We start from the raw sequence: 14,944 nt of genomic DNA, 5'->3' as shown, positions 1-14,944 counted from the left end.
GTAACCCTGACAAAAACAATCCTGCCCAGTTTCTCGTTGTTTTAACTCATCAAGTTTGAAGAAGAGTTAGTTTTACTGAGCTACGTTCCAGAATGTTTCGTGGTATAGGAAGATATAGTGATGAAAATGTAATAATTTGGCATCTCGCAATGTCTTGAAAATGTCAGAACATGAAAAATATTGTGTGTGAACGCTTTATAACAGAAAATGTTTTGATATTTTATTTTTTGCATTTTCATGGTGGCAGCAATGTGGTGCCATAGCTTTATGACCAGTTGTTATGTCCAACATACATACCTTCAGTAGTTTTAAAGACAAACTTCAAAAAGTATGACAACCAAAAAAAGAGATTTTAAAGTTTTAATCAAAAAACAGGAATGAATTCAGCATTGCTGTTCATAATAATTAATTCTTAAGGCACCAATGGCAGAATTCAACTGATGGAAAACACAGACAGAATCATTCTTTCTCTATGACATCAAATAGAAAATAGTTCATATATTTTAGAAAATGTGTAACATAATTCATACAATGTTTACATTTCAAAGTGATACATTGATTTTAATATCAGGAAACTTTCAAATCTGGAATGGATTCAATATTCCTTTTTTCTTTCTGAACCATTATTGGCTGATCACATCAGTTATTGATTATTTTTACTTTATTTGGATCCCATCAGCTTCCACAAAGTGATTGCTGGTCTTCATGGCTCAACGCACACTGGTCAAAAATATTAATAAAAGAATAACAAAAATGTTAAATGAGACAGTATTCATAAAAAGGAAAAGGGTAAACAAACCAAACAAAGACCAGTGACAAGGAGAAATAATTTTACCAATGAAAAGAAAGACAAAACATGAACAATAAATGAAACTCTTTGAAGTACAGTATGGGCCCACAGTAGGGCGAAGTGCAGCTTAATTAAATAGATACTGCACAATTAAACATGTTTTTTGAGCAGTAAACAAAATGATAATCAGTCAATGCTGGTGTTTTATTGTCATGTCTTTTTGTAAAAATGTATAAAATATTTACAAAAACTGTATAAAAAGTCTGTATTTCATAGGTTGGATATAGTAGACCTCTTTGTCTCTAACTGCTCTATTCAACTGTCAAACAGACCTTCAGTGGTAATATCTTTAGTTCATGAGCAGAACCAACGCTCAATGTCATAAGGCTTTCCTTACTACATTTGAGACTGATCTAGTCAACTGGCTAGGAGGAGTACATAAAAGTATAAAATGTGACATTTCCTTTTGCCAATAGGTGGTGCTATGAGTTATTGAACATTTTGGCATTGATATATGCTCATACTTGAAGTAGCATCATGCTTATGTCATTTTTGCAGATTGAATAATGTAACTTGGAGTAATAACAACTTTATTGTTAGTGCCGAATGAGGCAAAATGGCCGCCACGCCACGTCAAGGTTCTTGCATGAAAACTCACGAATTTGATAACTTTTCATCACAAAGGTCTTATGAGCATCTTGACCAAATTTGAGGTCGATCCCATTAATTCTGTAGGAGGAGTTTGTTAAAGTACAAAGGCTGAAAACTGCGAAAAGTGACAAAAAAGCACAACATGGCGGGTTTACTGTAGCGCCCACTAGTGGTTGAATGAAAATGTCAGGCTATGTAACAGGCTGCAAATTTGGTGATATTAGGACAAACGGTTGAAAAGTTATGTGTATTGATATATAAGCAACGCCCCTAAGAAGTTTGGAGGAGCTGGACATGTGTGTCGGATTTCAAGTAAAACGGAACATACTGGTCGAGGGGCATTGCCGGTCCAACTTCTAGGAGGCGCTAGAGAGCCATTTTTTTACAAACAAATATGCAACCTATATCAGATTGCTATATTCACCAGGCCTGACAAGTGTGCATGTGTGAGTGTGAGTTTTCGAGTATGGCAAGTCCCTCAAATATGCGCCCGATGTACCATGTGTATTCAAATTTCAATAGGGCCTTCGCGGCCCGACATCGGTTGCTTGGGCGCTAATAATCCTCCTCCTCATCTATTAACTGCCAGAGAGACCTCCAGTGGTGTTATCTTTAGTTTGTCTTTAGCACCAATGTATGGAAACATCCTCTCAGTGAAAGTGTGTGTGAAGGTGTGTATGTCTGTGTTAGTATCAAGATCAGAGAACGACAGCTTTCCTCTGTTCCAGTCCAGATTCACTCTGATCCTCTGGAACTTCTTCTGCACTTGGAGATCAGTGAGTGGAGCTGATGGTGAACATGCTAAGTATTTATCTTTAAAGAACACTATCCTCCACAATCCAAACTGTATTCGTCCCTTTCTCTGGAAAGACTCTTCTAACACACCCAATGACCACTCAGTAGTGTCTCCTACCTTGACATCCCAGCTGTGAGTTCCTGAGTCAAATCCCTCAGAACCCAGAACAGAGAAGTGTTTTTCAAACCTCTCTGGATTATCAGGAAGCTGCTGTTCCTCTCCTCCTCTCACACTGGTCAGATCTTCAGACAGGATGAGGTTTGGACCAGCAGTGTTTGGGTCCAGAATCACAGGAGTGTAGGAGACCATGTCCTTCATCTTGTTCCAGATGTTGAAGGTCAGGTTGCCCAGGTGTTTGGCCTGGTCTATCAGAGCTCCTGAGAGCAGCTGTGGATCCTCCAGCAGGGGGCGCTGCTGGACTCTTTCCACTGCAGCCTTGTAGTTGTTCAGGAATGAGACGTCTTCAGCTCTCAGCTCGTCCTCTGTGGCTCTGACTGTGTCTGAAAGAGCTGCTATCTCTCTGCTCAGAGCCTCCATCTTCTCCTTCATCATCTGACTCTTCTGCTCCTCTTCCTCACTCAGTGCAGCCATTCTGGCCTCCTCTTCCTCCTCTAGAAACTGGTGAAGCTTCTTAAACTGTTCCTTAATCTTCCTCACTGTGCTTCGGGCCTGGACCTTCATGTGTTCTGCTGTTTGATCAGACTTCACTTTAGTTCGTTCAAAAACCTTTAACTTCTCCTTTAAGAGCTCCAGAGTTTCCTGAAGGTTCTTCTTGTGTTGTTGAGCAGCTTCATCGATGGGTCTGAATCTGTGGTCGCTGTGTTTTTCTGAATCTCTGCAGATGTAACACACTGGCTGCTGATGGTCCAGACAGAAGAGTTTGAGTTTCTCAGAGTGCAGACTGCAGAGAGGCTCTGAAGCTCTCTGATCTCTCTCCAGTAAGAAGGACTCACACAGGTTCTTTAATGCCAGGTTACAAGGTGGATCTGACCTTGAAGATCTTCTCTTACAAACTGGACACTCCTGAGTTGGTTTCTCTCTCCACCAGCTCTTCAGACAGTCTTTACAGAAGCTGTGGCTACATGTCAGAACAACAGGATCTCTAAAGACTTCATGACAGACCGGACAGCAGAGATCCTCCTCTAATCTGGAAGACATTTTGTCTCTGAGTGAAGCTGAAAACACAGAAAGTACATCAGTCATGGCTCCCCTCTCTCCTCTACTAACTTCACTGGGTCTTTGTCATTTTGGGCCTCCTGGATTCCAGGAAGAGAAGAGAAAAGAGGTGTAAATATGAGGTATGGCAGAGTTGATCACCTGTTTATTTGTACTGCTATTTTTTATGATTTCTGTCAGATGAGCATAACAATGTTCATGACAACTTATATATTTACTATCAATCAGTTCACAACATGGCCTAATGTGACAAGAACTACCAGATGTCATGCATTTTTTTATTTAACACACAGGCACAACAAATGTATGTACAAAAAGTATTATACAAATAAAAAATTATATACATTGTATATGACTATGATTGATATATAGTATACACACAAACACAGTCCTGTCTGTCTATATGACAACATGTAAATCAGTGATCAATTGAAGATGCAGCTGTTTGCTTTTGTAAACTTCATGTCAGGATTAAAGCCGTTGAATTGGATGAAGCCGAAATTCACAATAGAAACAAAAGTATCAGGTGAATGTCATGAAGTAATGTGGTTAGAACAGAGCCTTAGGAGGAAATGAGAAAGAGCCACTGAAATCTACTTTATGTTTGAGTCGTGTTATCAGTCAAACTCACATTCAGTGTGTGGAGCGTCAGCAGGTTGAAGCAGCAGTGTTGTAGTTTTCCTCTTTTCTCTCCTGTAGCTGAACTCACTCAGAGGAAGTTGTTAGTTTGGTCTGAAGGTGAATCTGATCGTCTCTCTTTCAGTCTGTGTGTCTCTTTAGTGAGGAAGAATCACAAACGGTTTGTCTCAGGTGAGTCAGGTGAGGGGTGGAGCTTTGGCACTCCTCCTCTGATGAATGGTGTTGCTTCACTGTTTAACTGTCCTCACTTGTAGCACAGGGGTGTGTCTCATTCCAAACCACTGATTCACTGCTGGATATGTAGACTGATAGTGTCAGTGACAGCAGCTATGGAATATCATCGGAAACGGAATATATTGAATGTGAAGGGCTACCATTAAGACATTGTAGAAAAATGGCATCAAAAGTTTACATCAGGAATAATGTTATTCACTACAGACAGACATCAAGGATGGGTCTGTTCCATTTAGACTGTGACACAACAAGTCTCTACAGGTTCACTGATAACAATCATGATTATGTCAGAATATTTCAATATTCAAAACACATACAATATTTTTTCCCTCTCCCTTACTATTCATTGGAATAATGTAACAGAGGTTACAATAGTGTAACCTAGGTTCTATGAGCACAGGCAGCGCCCACTCTATGGAAATACTTTCCTCCAATGACAAGCATGCATTCTCCCACAGAAAATTTGCATTCGCGTAGCCAACCAATCAGGAAGTGCCTACCCAACCCAACATTATGTAAGGCAGCTCACACCGCTGTCTGCCAGCCTCCACCCTCCTCAGTGAGCACCGTAAGAGCAGAAGGTCAACCAGTGCTTATAGATCTACATTAGGGTTACGATATCGTAACCTTTGTTTTAACTCACACAGGCTCCGCCCTCTACTGGACTCTATGGGTACAGTGGGTGGACCGGGATGAATGCATGCCCTGCTGCAACATAACATCAACACAAACGCACTGATCCCGACCGTCTAGAGAGGTTTAATCGCAGCAGCCCACCTACTACTTTATTACCTAGGCCACCACAGTGGAGAAGTAGGGAACCTCAGCCAGCGGAGGTAGTACTGGGTAAAGCCATGGCCTAACCCTGCATGCGTCAAAGAGGCAAGCAGTAGACGCCGTGCACCCCACATTCACCAGTACATCAAGGAGCTCGGGAACATTTGGGTGTATCAACAAACAATATACCACACCTTATCTGCTAAACGCTATGGCTTCAGCTGTAACACAAGCGTATTTCATTCCAAAGTAGTGATTCGTTGCTGGATCGTGTAGCAGGTTGTTGCAGCAGCTATGTTTGTGTTGGTCTCGTGTACAGGGACATGAATTGTCCGTTTCTTTCCGTGTCACTCGGGATGACATTACGTTAAAAAACGAAAAACAGGACTAGGGCAACAAAAAAACTTTGTTAGGTTTGGAAAAAAAACATCATGGTTGGGCTTACAATAACTATGAACAGTTAGCTTTGTTGCCTAATCCTAACAGTTAGGTTTAGGCAACAAAGCTAACAGTTAGGTTTGGGCAACAAAGCTAACAGTTAGGTTTAGGCAACAAAGCTAACAGTTAGGTTTAGGCAACAAAGCTAACAGTTAGGTTTAGGCAACAAAGCTAACAGTTAGGTTTAGGCAACAAAGCTAACAGTTAGGTTTGGGCAACAAAGCTAACAGTTAGGTTTAGGCAACAAAGCTAACAGTTAGGTTTGGGCAACAAAACTAACGGTTAGGTTTAAACAACAAAGCTAACAGTTAGGTTTAGGCAACAAAGCTAACAGTTAGGTTTGGGAATCAAAGCTAACAGTTAGGTTTAGGCAACAAAGCTAACAGTTAGGTTTGGGCAACAAACAAAGCTTTTTTTGCTGTATTGAAAACATACCGAAACGTACCGAACTGTATTCTATTGAACCGAACCGAGAATTTTATGAACCGTTACACCCCTAATATATATACTGTATATATTTATCTATCGTATTTCCCGCACTATAAGGCGCACCGGATTATAAGGCGCACCTTCAATGAATGGCCTATTTTAGAACTGTTTTTATATATAGGGCGCACCGGATTATAAGGCGCATAGAATAGAAGCTACTACAGTCAAACGTTTGACTGGGGTTGCGTTATGCATCCACTAGATGGAGCTGTGCTAAAGGGAATGTCAACAAAACAGTCAGATAAATCATTCAGTTAAAACTTTATTGATTTTTGATTTCATTCACAATACGGTAACTTAAACGTAGAGGGGAACTTTTCCCTGATTCAGTAAACACGTAAAAGAAACAGTCTGATACCACTAAATCAAACGTTAGTGCATTCACAATATAGTAACTCTCGAGCGGTGTTTACCGCTATTACTTCGGCGACACCCCTGACTACGGTAGCCGTAATGCTGCAAGCGGTGCGGCTTTGTAGTTTACCAGTCGTACTGAAACATTTTGACAGAGCGCCGTGTACAACCAGTATGGATCAACCAATTAACCAATTGATCCATATATAAGGCGCTCCGGATTACAAGGCGCACTGTCTTTTTTTGAGAAAATTAAAGGCTTTTAAGTGCGCCTTATAGTGCGGAAAATACGGTATATTACTGTACTAGTACATCAATACTACCAACAGTCTGCTTAATTAATTACGCTAAAAACCAAGAGAAGATATTTTATACAAGATATTTTATTTTGTTGAAAAACAGAAATTAATGTACTTTCAGCATGAATATTTATTAATCATAAATGTTAAATCACCAGCATTACATAAAGTCTGAACCCAAACTGAAACATCCACCTGAAAGTTGAAATGTCCACCGTAAATAGAACTTCTCCTCTGACTGAATAACTAACAGCAGAACTCTACTGAAGGAAAACACTTTTACAGACAGAATCTTCTGTTCTTCATTACATCAAGTAGAACATTCCTGATTTGATTCTTTACTTGGAGCCAATCAGCTTCCACAATGTGGTTTCCGATCTTAATGGCTCCACGCACACAAGTAGAAACAACAATTTAAAATGACACGTTACCGATAAAAAGGAAAAGACTAAACAATCCAAAAATATAGATCAGAGACTAAGTAAAGTCATTTTACAGTTGAAAAGCTTGACAACAGAAAACTATACAAAAAACAGCAGCAATCTATAATAAATGATATGCTTATTCTACATAAACTTTAAAAAAAAATGAATTTGAAATTTACATTAGTCATTTCTGATTATCTTTGGTATTTTTGTCATATACAGATATGCAATGAGGATTGCTGGGTAATAATTGTGTTGAAGTTTTACTCTGAACTCTATCGGATCTCGTGAGATGATGTGATGTCGCTAGTTTTGGTGCAAGTGACTAGCATGCACTTGGGCCCGTCATAACTACCTTACGTCACTGTATCTTTGTCATGAAATATACAAAGATAGACCCTTTTCTTATTATGCAGTCGGTGGGGTTAGGCTCGGACCTGGGGGTGATGTGACACATATAGAAGTGAGATTCAGTGACTTCTACCTTTTATGAGTAACATAATAAACATAATCCTCCTCCTCATCTCTTAACTGCCAGATAGACCTCCAGTGATGTTAACTTCAGTTTGTCTTTAGCACCAATGTATGGAAACATCCTCTCAGTGAAAGTGTGTGTGAAGGTGTGTATGTGTGTGTTAGTATCAAGATCAGAGAATGACAGCATTCTTCTATTCCAGTCCAGATTCACTCTGATCCTCTGGAGCTTCTTCTGCACTAAGAGATCAGTGAGTCGACCTGGTGGTGACAATGCTGAGTATTTATCTTTAAAGAACACTATCCTCCACAATCCAGACTGTATTTGTCCCTTCCTCTGGAAAGACTCTTCTAACACACCCAATGACCACTCAGTACTGTCTCCTACCTCAACATCCCAGCTGTGAGTCCCTGAGTTAAATCCCTCAGAGCCCAGAACAAACCAGCGTTTATCAAACCTCTCTGGATTATCAGGAAGCTGCTGTTCCTCTCCAAATCTCACACTGGTCAGATCTTCAGACAGGATGAGTTCTGGATGAGCAGTGTTTGGGTCCAGAATCACAGGAGTGTAGGAGACCATGTCCTCCATCTTGCTCCAGATGTTGAAGGCCAGGTTGCCCAGGTGTTTGGCCTCGTCTATCAGAGCTCCTGAGAGCAGCTGTGGATCCTCCAGCAGGAGGCGCTGCTGGACTCTTTCCACTGCAGCCCTGTAGTTGTTCAGGAATGAGATGTCTTCAGCTCTCAGCTCGTCCTCTGTGGCTCTGACTGTGTCTGAAAGAGCTGCTATCTCTCTGCTCAGAGAATCCATCTTCACCTTCATCATCTGACTCTTCTGCTCCTCTTCCTCCCTCAGTGCAGCCATCCTGGCCTCCTCTTCCTCCTCTAGAAACTGGTGAAGCTTCTTAAACTGCTCCTTAATCTTCCTCTCTGTGCGTCGGGCCTGGACCTTCATGTGTTCTGCTGTTTGATCAGACTTCACTTTAACTTCTTCAAAAACCTTTAACTTCTCCGTTAAGGGCTTCAGAGTTTCCTGAAGGTTCTTCTTGTGTTGTCGAGCAGCTTCATCGATGGGTCTGAATCTGTGGTTGGTGTTTTTTTCTGAATCTCTGCAGATGAGACACACTGGCTGCTGATGGTCCAGACAGAAGAATTTGAGTTTCTCAGAGTGCAGACTGCAGAGAGTCTCTGAAGCTCTCTGATCTCTCTCCTGTAAGAAGGACTCACACAGGTTCTTTATAACCAGACTAACAGGTGGATCTGATCTGGAAGATCTTCTATTACAAACTGGACACTCCTGAGTTGGTTTCTCTCTCCACCAGCTCTTCAGACAGTCTTTACAGAAGCTGTGGCTACATGACAGAACAACAGGATCTCTGAAGACTTCACGACAGACCGGACAGCAGAGATCCTCCTCTGATCTGGAAGACATTTTGTCTCTGAGTGAAGCTGAAAACACAGAAAGTACATCAGTCATGGCTCCCCTCTCTCCTCTACTAACTTCACTGGGTCTTTGTCATTTTGGGCCTCCTGGATTCCAGGAAGAGAAGAGAAAAGAGGTGTAAATATGAGGTATGGCAGAGTTGATCACCTGTTTATTTGTACTGCTATTTTTTATGATTTCTGTCAGATGAGCATAACAATGTTCATGACAACTTATATATTTACTGTCAATCAGTTCACAACATGGCCTAATGTGACAAGAACTACCAGATGTCACGCATTTTTTATTTAACACACATGCACAACAAATGTATGTACAAAAAGTATTATACAAATAAAAAATTATATACATTGTATATGACTATGATTGATATATAGTATACACACAAACACAGTCCTGTCTGTCTATATGACAACATGTAAATCAGTGATCAATTGAAGATGCAGCTGTTTGCTTTTGTAAACTTCATGCCAGGATTAAAGCCGTTGAATTGGATGAAGCCGAAATTCACAATAGAAACAAAAGTATCAGGTGAATGTCATGAAGTAATGTGGTTAGAACAGAGCCTTAGGAGGAAATGAGAAAGAGCCACTGAAATCTACTTTATGTTTGAGTCGTGTCAAACTCACATTCAGTGTGTGGAGCGTCAGCAGGTTGAAGCAGCAGTGTTGTAGTTTTCCTCTTTTCTCTCCTGTAGCTGAACTCACTCAGAGGAAGTTGTTAGTTTGGTCTGAAGGTGAATCTGATCATCTCTCTTTCAGTCTGTGTGTCTCTTTAGTGAGGAAGAATCACAAACTGTTTGTCTCAGGTGAGTCAGGTGAGGGGTGGAGCTTTGGCACTCCTCCTCTGATGAATGGTGTTGGTTCACTGTTTAACTGGCTTCACTTGTAGCACAGGGGTGTGTCTCATTCCAAACCACTGATTCACTGCTGGATATGTAGACTGATAGTGTCAGTGACAGCAGCTATGGAATATCACCAGTAATGGAATATTGAATGTGAAGAGCTACCATAGGACATTGTAGAAAAATGGCATCAAAAGTTTACATCAGGAAGAATGTTATTCACTACAGACAGACATCAAGGATGGGTCCGTTTCAAGTCTCTACAGGTTCACTGATAACAATCATGATTATGTCAGAATATTTCAATAATCAAAACACATGACAATATTTTTTCCCTCTCCCTTACTATTCATTGGAATAATGTAACAGAAGTTACACTACTGTAACCTAGGTTCTGTGAGCACAGGCAGCGCCCACTCTATGGGAATACTCTCTTCTAATCACAAGCATGCATTCGCTCACTGGACATTTGGATGCAGGTAACCAACCAATTAGGACGTGCCTTCCAAAGCAATTAGGGACCCAACATTACATAAGGCAGCTCACACCGCTATCTGCCAGCCTACACCCTCCTCAGCGAACGGCGTAAGAGCAGCAGGTCACCAGTGCTTATAGAGCTAGGGTTACAGTATTTGTTTTAACTAACACAGGCTCCGCCCTCTACTGGACTCTGTGGGTACAGTGGGTGGAGCCCGATTAATGCACGTCCTGCCAACACAACATCGACCCAACCACACTGATCCTGACCGGCTACAGGGTTAATTGCAGCAGCCCAACTACTACTTTATAACCTATGCCGCCACATTAGAAACCCTGCACACCACATTCCCCAGTACATCAAGGAGCTCGGGGACATGTTGGTGTATCATGCCCAGAGGATGGGGGGGGGTCCTGTGCATCACAACAGACAATACACCCCACCCTTTTCACCAGTCCAGTCTTGTCAAGCTAGCACAAACCCTGAAAATGTTTCCGAAATGTCCAAGAGATAGAACCGTATGTACATCCACCAGAACCACAACACAGGCTCTCGTCTTCATTGTTCTGCCGCCTCGACACAATGCCAGATGTCTGCTAAAGGGGACAATTGGCCTTAAAAAAACATGGCTTGGGTGGACTCGTGGACCGCCGCAGTGGTCATCACTTGCGTGAAGTCCCAGCAAAGAGATGCCAGCAAAGGTGCTCCAATGACATATTATCGTCACGCACATCTACAAACAAAGCCTGGACCTCAGCAGGGATGACTGGAGGCAGCGGCGGAGAGCTGGCGACTGGGGTGGTGAGCTCGATTGGCGTTACATCGAAGCGTCGCACCGAATCGTTGGAAGAGATCCCACAGCTGCTGACATCGAATCCACGGTTACGCTCGGCAGGTCGGTCAGGCTGGTGGCTACTGAACACCGCCCGGGTCTGGGAGCCAGTGCACTCGAAGCAGGCGTTGTGAAGATCCGTCCCAGCGATGGGGCCCGGAAAACATTACGGGCAATGCTGCAGGTTCTTGAAGCGGCGACTCCATCTGCAGAGAGGAGCAGTCAGTTGGAAAATCGACGGGGGGTTTAGGAACGGCGGACAGCGGTGAGTGCTGCCTTATTTAAGGTGTGGTCCGCACGTATTCGGGTAGGCAAATGGCTATGCTAAAGCAAATTTTCAGCGGGCGAACGCAGGCTTGTGATTGGACGGCAGTACTACTCAGTAGAGAGCGACACCTATGTGGGTTACGACACAATGTAAGACGGCTTATGCAAACAGCTTTGTTCAAATAAATGTCATGCCAAAAACCAATGAGGTGTTTATGGGAGAATCTCAGTGATTTGAACAGGAGACAGGCTGCTCCAATTACACAGGATTTAAATAAATTACCTTGCCTTGTTCAGTGATTAGCAAAAAAAAAATATATATTATTAATTTAGTCATTCAAGTTTTTGTCTTTCCATTTACTGAACATGAAAAACTGCTCTAATAGCAACAATATACTTGTCTTCTTTATCACCAAAGGTCTTTGCTCCGAACAATATTAAGTCTGGAATGAATGTCCTGAAGAGCAAAAGGAAAACAGATTGCTCCATTATTCATCAAGACGTTGTAAAGTCAATGTAGAGAGAGAGAAAAAAAAGACAGAGACCGAGTGGGGGATTAGCAGTGGAGGGTGTACGTCCTTAAGAATAAAACATACGTGCGGATACATGGGGGGCTGAGAATGATGGGAAATACAAATGAAAAGAACACAGAGGAATCAGAGACAGAGGTTGGACTTTAACGCCACAACATGAAGAGATCAGCCTGCTGCTTTTTGTTGACTGCTTCCATTGGATAGATGACCCAGTAAATCCTTCCTCTGTTGCAGAAAAATCATTACCACTGGGAGACATCTCTCCGACTCTTCTAAACAAGCACACAATGACTGAGAGCCGAATGAAATAAAGACTTTATTTATTTTTTTAAAGGCTTTTCAGAGCGGAAAGCTGAACTGTCTTTGGGGGAGAAAAAACCCCGAAATAAGTCCTTCACATGGAATTGAACTTCACGGTGCTTGCTTTTGAAGTGCTACGAAACGTATACTGAACATTAAGCTCAACGTTTCTCTGAGGTTCTCTGGCGTTTTAAGAGAACCCATATCTGGATATCCAACCCTGATTGGAAATTTGTACGTAGATCATATTCAGTATGGATTGCCTAAACAGTGATCAAATAGAAACCATCAGTTCTATAAACTGCTGATTGTTCTTCAAAAAGCTGCTCAGAACCATTTCGTATAGGCTGAAGTATCTCTTTGGGTACGAATGGTTCTTTATAAACTGGATATACTTTGAAAGCATGAAATACAATGGAGCTATCTGAGCCCTGCGGGGATGTGAAAAGCCAAAGTAAAAAAAAAAAGAAGCTTTATTCCACTTTAGGCTTAATGGAGTATGACCGACTTATTGATGTGTGTTGGGAACTGACTTCATACATACTCTGAATCCTGTTGAGCATCTTTTTTTTTGTCCCTCAGGAAAGCTGGGCATAGGTGGTAGAGCCTATTTAATAGAGTTAAAAACACCAGCCACAGATAGAAACTACAGTCCTGAAACCAGTGATGGTAGACTTTGATGAGTAAGATAATCATTGCAAAAACAAAGCACCTGCTGTTCCAAAACTAGCTGTGATGCAAGAATGCTGACATGCCTTTGATGGGATAAAAGACGAACAATGGACAACTTCTAAAATGTAGATCCAATGAACTTAGATAATGATGCAGACCGCTCAATACAATGCATATACTGGAAAAAGGACTGTAGATTTTATATACTGGTTCAAAATCGGTAAGGAAAAAAATATATCTCTCACCATCTCTAATCAAGGTAAAAAAACAACAACATTAATCTATGATGTTTTTTGCTTAGTGCAATAACTGCACCCTAACCATGAATAGTTATTATTTAACGTTATCTTAAAGTCATGAGCACATGTACTTTGTTTGTGCAGGTAACTCAATTCAGTAGTTTTAAATTATGCTACCAAATTTAAAGGGGATTGCACAAAAGCTTACAAACAATGATTTTGGATAATGGTTATAATCAAACACAAGCTCTCACTATTCCTTCAAGTCGTCAATGTTATCTTAAAACCCAGTTTTCCCAAGTTTTGAAAAAAAAAGCTTGAATGCCGTAGATTAAATGAAGTGGCATTTTTTAAAGACACTTGGCACAAAATGTCACAATTAAATAAAAAGTGTCCTCCAGGTTTTTCACAAATATAATGCAATATTTATTATGTCCTTCGTTTGCCGTCTTCTTGAGCGATGAAAATACCCCCACGAGAATCATTTCAGCTTCAGTCTGAAGCGATGACAACTTTTCTATTTTCGACACTTTCTATTATTATATTGAAATCAACAGAAATTTACAGTCACTGTTTCTCTCTGTTTACGTCTGCGCCGCAGTTCACCAGTTCACCGATCACACAGTGTGTACTGTAAAGCACATTGAACGTGTAACTGACACTCACACTGACACTCCGGCATGCTGTCCACCCAGCTTTTCAGAACAAGCCGTGGTCATGGAGAGTTTATTGACATCTTGCCAAACACCTGACCGGCTGCCCTCTCTGGGATTTCCCGAGGCTCATGTGGGTCAATGTATTGACGTAAACCCAGACCCCTGGGGTTGTTCTATACTTTGAAAAGCAGATTGAAGGCACAATCTGAAAGGGAGCTGCTCGTAATGACTCTCGGATCAGAGCCATCACTCAGCGAAGTCGAGTAATTGGGCCCTCCAGTAGATCACTTCTGATGTTAATGTGACTGATTTGTGTAATTATTGCAAAATGTACTCCCCAATTTAAAGCAGGAAAAAACAGAACACCCTCCTGTAATAATGGAAGCATTGTGCAGAGCATGCACACATTAAAGTTCACCTCCTGCCGCCATGTCTTACCGTTTTACACCTTAAAGCAATATAGTGTCTACGCAGAGAGGACAACAGTTTGAATCTGTTCAGATGCAAAATAATGTCTATTTTCAATGTATAGTCTTGACATTTATATCAATTTCAATCTCAAATAGTTGACCATGCAGACAACAAAATAGAGCTTCAGATAGATTTGCTCACTTACATTCAAATTCAAAGAATCAAAGATCACTTTCATCAACAAAAGACAGCTCGTGGTAAAAGTTAGTCCAGAACTCAAGCCTAAGAACAGCATTACCCAAATGTAGATTTTCAGCTCTCAGTAGCTGTGAGTGGTCCTGATGGTTTTAACAGTAAACCTGGATAGGCTCTGAGGTGTGTGGGGATCCCAAACATGTTTCATACGAAACACATGTGAAATTGCTGATGAGCTGTTACACCCCGCTGTTACATTAAGTTGCATTATTAAGTTATGTTAGATTACATTGGTGTTACTAAGTTATGTTATGTTCTTTTGTTACTTTACGTGGTTGCATTCATTCTTTAACACCAACCATGATCTTTTTTCTACAAAATAGTGTTGTTGCCTAAACCTGACCAATCATTTCACAACGTTAACCTGGACGTATTGTGTATTTCTGCCAGCGTGATACGAAGCTAATATGAAACAATAGATTTTTTTTTTTTTTTACAGGAAAGTTGACATCCAACGTGGTAATTTGCAATAAC

General features: G+C 41.2%; 2 protein-coding genes across 3 annotated transcripts; both read right to left on the bottom strand.

The window, feature by feature from the left end:
- Positions 1-432: 432 nt before the first annotated feature.
- On the bottom strand, positions 433-4,179 carry LOC137880678 (nuclear factor 7, brain-like). 2 transcript variants are annotated; one of them, XM_068722178.1, is made up of 2 exons: positions 4,045-4,179; positions 433-3,493 (listed from the first exon to the last, which is right to left on the bottom strand). In XM_068722178.1, exon 2 carries the CDS (start codon positions 3,438-3,440, stop codon positions 2,013-2,015), a length of 1,428 nt encoding a protein of 475 aa, XP_068578279.1. In that variant the 5' UTR covers positions 3,441-3,493; positions 4,045-4,179; the 3' UTR covers positions 433-2,012. The 2 variants fall into 2 exon arrangements, with proteins under 2 accessions (XP_068578279.1, XP_068578280.1); XM_068722179.1 differs by having other exon boundaries at positions 433-3,412.
- Positions 4,180-6,778: 2,599 nt separating this feature from the next.
- Positions 6,779-9,891, bottom strand: LOC137880686 (nuclear factor 7, ovary-like). The gene is made up of 2 exons (XM_068722193.1): positions 9,613-9,891; positions 6,779-8,988 (listed from the first exon to the last, which is right to left on the bottom strand). The coding sequence occupies exon 2, from the start codon at positions 8,969-8,971 to the stop codon at positions 7,589-7,591; it is 1,383 nt and encodes a 460-aa protein (XP_068578294.1). The 5' UTR covers positions 8,972-8,988; positions 9,613-9,891; the 3' UTR covers positions 6,779-7,588.
- Between the last annotated feature and the right edge of the window lie 5,053 nt (positions 9,892-14,944).

This window comes from Cebidichthys violaceus, unplaced genomic scaffold, assembly GCF_023349555.1.
Source record: "Cebidichthys violaceus isolate CVI_PGR_0920_01 unplaced genomic scaffold, fCebVio1.0.p SCAF_29, whole genome shotgun sequence".
Taxonomy (NCBI): Eukaryota; Metazoa; Chordata; class Actinopteri; order Perciformes; family Stichaeidae; genus Cebidichthys; species Cebidichthys violaceus.
This window is presented reverse-complemented; position numbering and strand designations above follow the sequence as displayed.